This window comes from Sphaeroforma arctica (assembly GCF_001186125.1).
Source record: "Sphaeroforma arctica JP610 unplaced genomic scaffold supercont1.35, whole genome shotgun sequence".
Lineage (NCBI taxonomy): Eukaryota > Ichthyosporea > Ichthyophonida > Sphaeroforma > Sphaeroforma arctica.
The window spans coordinates 112,838-118,426 of record NW_014040523.1 but is presented as its reverse complement, the minus strand read 5'-3'; the positions used below and the strand labels follow the sequence as shown (position 1 = coordinate 118,426).

The window sequence follows — 5,589 nt, the reverse complement described above, 5'->3', positions numbered from 1 at the left end:
TATATATATATATATATATATAATTTTTTTACTGTGATAGCAAATCATCGTAGGGAAGTCCACACAAAGCGATCAACTGGTAAAAGTTGAAAGACATATGTCGCGGTTCAAATATACGCATTAAAAATAAAAATTCGCACAAGGGCCGCGATCGTTCACTCTTTCATAAGATACTTATCAACTTCTGGTTCCAAGATGTAGTAACCGATTAGCGTACCGAAGCAGTAAACATAAGGTACAAACCGACAATCACAATCTATGTGAAATAGACGTCGTATTCACAGTATAGAACAATCCATATATTCATTTTGTGTTTATAAAAATCATCGCCGACGACACGGACAAGTCCACAACTGTTGTCTTTCTGTATATCCCGATGGAACAGAACCAACAGACCGTTGATGATAGAAGTATAATATGTAGCGCCAAACAAATATTTGATTTGACTACCCTCATGGGTGAGACCGTTAAGACTTTAGGTACTGTGTCTGCTAATCTGCTCTCGCACTCTCCTTTTTAGTAAGTTAGTCTGTATTTTTCTCTCTCGCGCGCCTCACACACTCTCTCTACCAGCAGAGAGAGAGTACATAGTAAATACATATTTAGTGATAGAGTCGTGGAGAGTGATCTATAATCTCTACCGGGGTCCTCTAGAGAGTGTCTCGTTGAGTCATTGTACCCCTGTCTTTCTTTTTTGGATCTGTTGTTTTTTTTTATGATTGCATATAGGCTTTCAGTTTCTCTCGCCCTGGTGCAATCGCCTATAGATCACCCTCTAAATGACCCCGACTTTGGGTGAGCATGGAACACGAACCAGTGATCCGATTTGAACGCTAGATAGCGGAAATTGCTTAGAATAATTAGGACAAGTAAATCACCCGGACAAATTTTTGAAATTTTGGTTTGTTCACAAAATAAATTTTGAAAAATCCCAACAACAAAAAAATTGGCCGCATATACCAGAGGACCCTTCCAGTCCGAAATATAGACTTTTGAGGGCAGAAATCGACTTGCCGCATCGTTTACAAGATCGTTCGAAATGTCAGAACCATAAAAAGTTAAAAATTATGTGTAGAAAAGGCCATTTTTGTACAAAATTTTACACACCTGAGCCACTATGGACCACAGGATACAAAGTTACACACATAAGTACGGCAGGTATATGCATTAAGACACAACATGTCGAATCAGCGGGAGTGATCCAAACACTTGACTGGTGGACGTGGGTCTAGGCATGCTCTGCGTGACGCGTATTGCCGATTCACGTCAAACATCAGTTTGTATCATCCATCTTTTAAACAACTGCTTGTGTTTTTGTTTTTCAAGTGTATAATATTTTCTAAAGAGCACCATACACCTGTTTCATAAACATTTGGCCGAGCTAACACTGCAACTTTGGCCGCCCAGTTTTCAATTTTGGCCGCCAAGTTCTGGATTTTGGCCATAGCATTTAAGACACCCATCACAAAATATTTGGCCGATTTGTTTTTTTATGGATATGGCTTCTTTAGCTCATTGCCGACCCCGCTGGACAAATCTTAGGTCAAAATTACAATTATAATTTGAAAAATAATTTTAGAGGGTGAACTATACGCGATTGCACCATATGAACTTCTTTAGAATCTAAATTAGAGCCGGACGAACACTACGAGATACGACCAGGTCGTAACCAGGCTGGTGATTGTCTGAGTGTGAGGCACTGAGGAGTCGGACTGGAGTGAGGCTGCTGGTTGTGAGCTTGTGAGCGTCGGACTGAGCTCTGAGGAGTGAGGTCCCTGAGTAATAATGGACCGAATTTGGATTTATTAGAGTGGCACCGGGACCAGTCACGACTCATCAGTACACTCACCAGCCTGGGGCCAAGTGGTCAGTGGCCGGGACCGCCGGCCGCCGGACCACCCGGACGTCCACAAGTTTTTTTTTGCTTGATGTTTTTTATTTCTACAAATACAAAGAACATATGTTTTTTTTTAGAAAAGATATGATGGTAAAGATATATTTATGTTTTAAGTTTTAGGGTAAATATGCTGAATTGCTGACTATGCTCACTATGCTGGTTGCCTCTGAGTCTGGAACTCTGGGGCCTGGGGCCCGTGGGGCCTGGGCCGACTCTGGGCCCTGGCCCCTGGCCCCAGGCCCCTGGGGCTGGTGTATTTATTTATGCACAGCCGCACAGGTGCAGTGCCCGACTGCCAGACCCAGTCTGTGCCTCAGTGCAGTGGTGCTGTTGGCAGTTGTGGTTTTTAAATTTATTTTTTTGTCATATTTATTCCAAAAGTTTCTGTGGGAAGGAAGAAGTAAAAATATTTACTATTTACTCGCATATATACTCTTCACTCTTATTCAGACCCCTTTGGCCCGATCAAGTGTATTTACTTTTTTACTATATTCTATTTTGTAAAAAGAAAAACAGAAGAAAAAAACATTTAGACAGTATTGATTTGATTATTCCATATAGGGAGGAGGATATCAGTTACACTTACACCACTCAGGGATTTGTGGTATTTATATATAAATGCAAGACAGAGTTGTATTGAATAAGTAATTTGTGCCCTACTTTTAAATACAGATACACATTTGAACAATGGGATTAAGACGATCTGACAGTGAGACGAGAGCGCGTTTAGGCAAACTCATAGTTGGAGCAGCTGTGCTAGGTGGTAACCAGGCCGCTGAGAATGCAGTTAAATCCAAACTCATCAATGGGGTACTTGCCAGTGATTCCAAGATTGCAAAAGGGTTGGTCGTGGCTGCTGCCGCAGACGACAACTACATAGCACAGGCGGCATTGACTAATAAGGCGCTTCAGAGTGAGAGTAAAGCGGCGAAAGCTGTTGTTGGGGTGGCGATGCTGGATGACGACAATGCAGGTGTGCAGAACGTCGTTATGTCGCACACAATAAACAAAGCAATGAATAGTGATTCAAAACTAGCCAAGGGAGCGGTCGTGGTTGCAGCAGTGGACGATAACTATCAAGCTCAGTCGGCGTTAGCCCACAAAGCTGTAAACAGTGAAAGTAAAGTGGCCAAGACTATGGTGGTTGCTGCTGCGGTTAACGACGGAGCAGCAGCCGAGAATGCCATCATGAGTAAGACCGCCCACGTTGCCATGACAACAGATAGCAAGTTGGCAAAAACCGTGGTGGCTGGGGCGGCATTAAACGATAACTATATCGCACAGAGTGCTATTGTTCACAACCTATTGGAGGATGGACCGAGCGGTGCTTCCATGATGGCGGTGGCTGGCAACGGAGGAGATGAGGACCAGACACAGGTCATGGATGCGGACTTTAAGGACATGAAGTTATCTACCGCAAAGAAAGCTGATACGCAAACAGCAAGTGATAGCAGCCCATTGCCTTCCCATTCAAATGTGAACATGTACGCACCCGAGCCATACTACCTGGTACGGCCACACATGACTGTGTTTCCACCCCCTGTGTTTAGCCAACACGTTCAGTATCCGCCTACAACTGCATACTATCCACCCCCAGTATACTGAGCTAAAGGCGGTGCCCGATGGGAAATACGAGTGTGACCTATCATTGAGGGTAAACTAGAAATCTGAATGACAGGTGATTGCATCAGCTACTAACACAGTAGACTTTGCCACATACAGATGGACGGCGAAGACCAATGTGCATATTGTCAGGGTCCCATGCAGTGGTGGTAAAACTAGTATAAGCCATATAGTACAATACACCCGGCAAATAATATTAATACATGCTCCTCCCACACATCCAGTGCGCCAACAAACTCTGCGCTAGTCTAGCGCTACATCCGGGAGAGTCGCTAATTTCCTCATTGTTTCTCGCAGCGATAGTATCGAATATCGCAGTGCTATTATGAACCATATATGGAGGCTTGAGCGTAAAGGGTGAGCTGTTGATGTGATAGGCTGAGAAATCAATCTGCATCAGTGATGATTAACGCGATCATTTAATTGCAAGGGGTTAGGAACTCTCCGGAGGTCATAAACGAGATTCCGACTACGTATAAATCTGTGGCATTGAGAATAAATGCTTAACCGTGTTCAACTATGATGCTCAAATAGTAAACCATTCACAATTCTTTTTAATTTTTGTTGAAGAGTAGTAATATCGATCACGATAAAGTATGAGGGTTCTGCTAAGCAGTGCTGAGCATATTAAGTTCATCTAGAGTTTGATTTCTAGATTCACCCAGTCTCCATAATCATTCGAGTGTCTACCCACTACTTTCCATCCCTTCTTGTCAAAAAAAGCGAGCATACCCTTATTGATTGGCCACGTGCTCGCAGTGACCTTGTCTAAACCCTTACTCCTGGCCCAGGCAATGCATCCCTCGTACACTTCATCACATACACCCTTTCTCTGCCACTTACTACTTACTATGATTCCCCACTCAGCCCATTTCTCATCCAGATGCATCTCGCGGAACCCAGATGACGCCATATACTCCCCACTTTCCCTGTGAACAACATCGAAGAAGGCGCCCTCCCCAGCCAAACACTGCGACCGATGAGTGCATCTGCGCCTGCTGAAGGCATCGTTGTCTTTGGCAAGTGTATGCAGAAAAGGAATATATTGGGTCACCTTCTCGTCGAGAAGAAGGTCTCGATTCTCCTGGTCATACGCTTCGATTGGCATGTACAGATCGAAGCGATCAGTCTCCTGCACGGGCCCAGTTGGTACCGACATATATGGTATTTGTACTGTTTGTAATTACAGATTTGTACATCATGAAGTGTATAAATATTACAGTTTGTCCTAGCCCTAGATCTGAAAATACGACGGGGGGGGGGGGGGGATAAAGCAACCAGTTATATGAGCACTCAATTGCAATGACTCATCGGTTGTATTGTTCGAAGGTCGCATATTAATTACCGACGGGGTATTGAAGGGATATTTATATGGCATTATGCCTATCAAATATATATGAGTTATAATATGAAATATTTTATATAGAAATATTTATAACCACAAGACGATGTCCTGCGGATGGCGCCGTTTGAGGCTTTCTTCGAAAAAATCTGTAGCTCTTTTATGTGGCCAGTGAATGTGCACAATATTGTACAAATGATAAATCTAAAGCAACGAGTATGTGAATGAACAGTTCGGATAGCCAAAATATCAGTAGCGTATACGACGTCTCAAGTCTATACTACTTATCGATATAAGACACGATAAATCGTGTCAACACAGCAGAGATAAAAATGGTGTCAAACGGCGACCTTGATCGGTACGTGTGTCTGTGTACAAGGGAGTTGGCGGGCGTTCAAGTATTCAAGCAGTGCAACAAAGTAGAGCTGCTAGTATCTAATGCAGGTTGAAGCACACATTGGAACGTCTATATGAACATATTCACCAATACATGCACGTATACCTAGTTCATACGTATATATACATACGATAAACATACATTAAACACACAAAAACAGAAATACACACACACGCACACTCGTATATTCACACACACGCACACTCGTATATTCACACATGTACACACACGCGCGCACACACTTGCACACCACGTACAGACGCGCACACACGCCTACACACACACACCCACCCAAACACACACACACGCACAGGCTCACTCATATATATA

The 5,589-nt window shown here is 43.3% G+C and overlaps 3 protein-coding genes across 3 annotated transcripts in view; 2 read left to right on the top strand and 1 right to left on the bottom strand.

The window, feature by feature from the left end:
- Positions 1–2,556: 2,556 nt before the first annotated feature.
- Positions 2,557–4,691, top strand: SARC_00986 (hypothetical protein). Its single transcript, XM_014305318.1, has one exon. The coding sequence runs from the start codon at positions 2,585–2,587 to the stop codon at positions 3,500–3,502; it is 918 nt and encodes a 305-aa protein (XP_014160793.1). The 5' UTR covers positions 2,557–2,584; the 3' UTR covers positions 3,503–4,691.
- Positions 3,533–4,714, bottom strand: SARC_00985 (hypothetical protein). Its single transcript, XM_014305317.1, has one exon. The coding sequence runs from the start codon at positions 4,677–4,679 to the stop codon at positions 4,158–4,160; it is 522 nt and encodes a 173-aa protein (XP_014160792.1). The 5' UTR covers positions 4,680–4,714; the 3' UTR covers positions 3,533–4,157.
- Positions 4,715–5,076: 362 nt separating this feature from the next.
- The window catches only part of SARC_00984 (serine/threonine-protein phosphatase 4 catalytic subunit), a 5,875-nt gene continuing 5,362 nt past the window's right edge, over positions 5,077–5,589 (top strand). Inside the window, exon 1 of the mRNA XM_014305316.1 lies at positions 5,077–5,220. Within this exon, the coding sequence (XP_014160791.1) occupies positions 5,195–5,220 (26 nt within the window). The 5' untranslated portion in view covers positions 5,077–5,194. The remainder of the gene's footprint in view (positions 5,221–5,589) is intronic.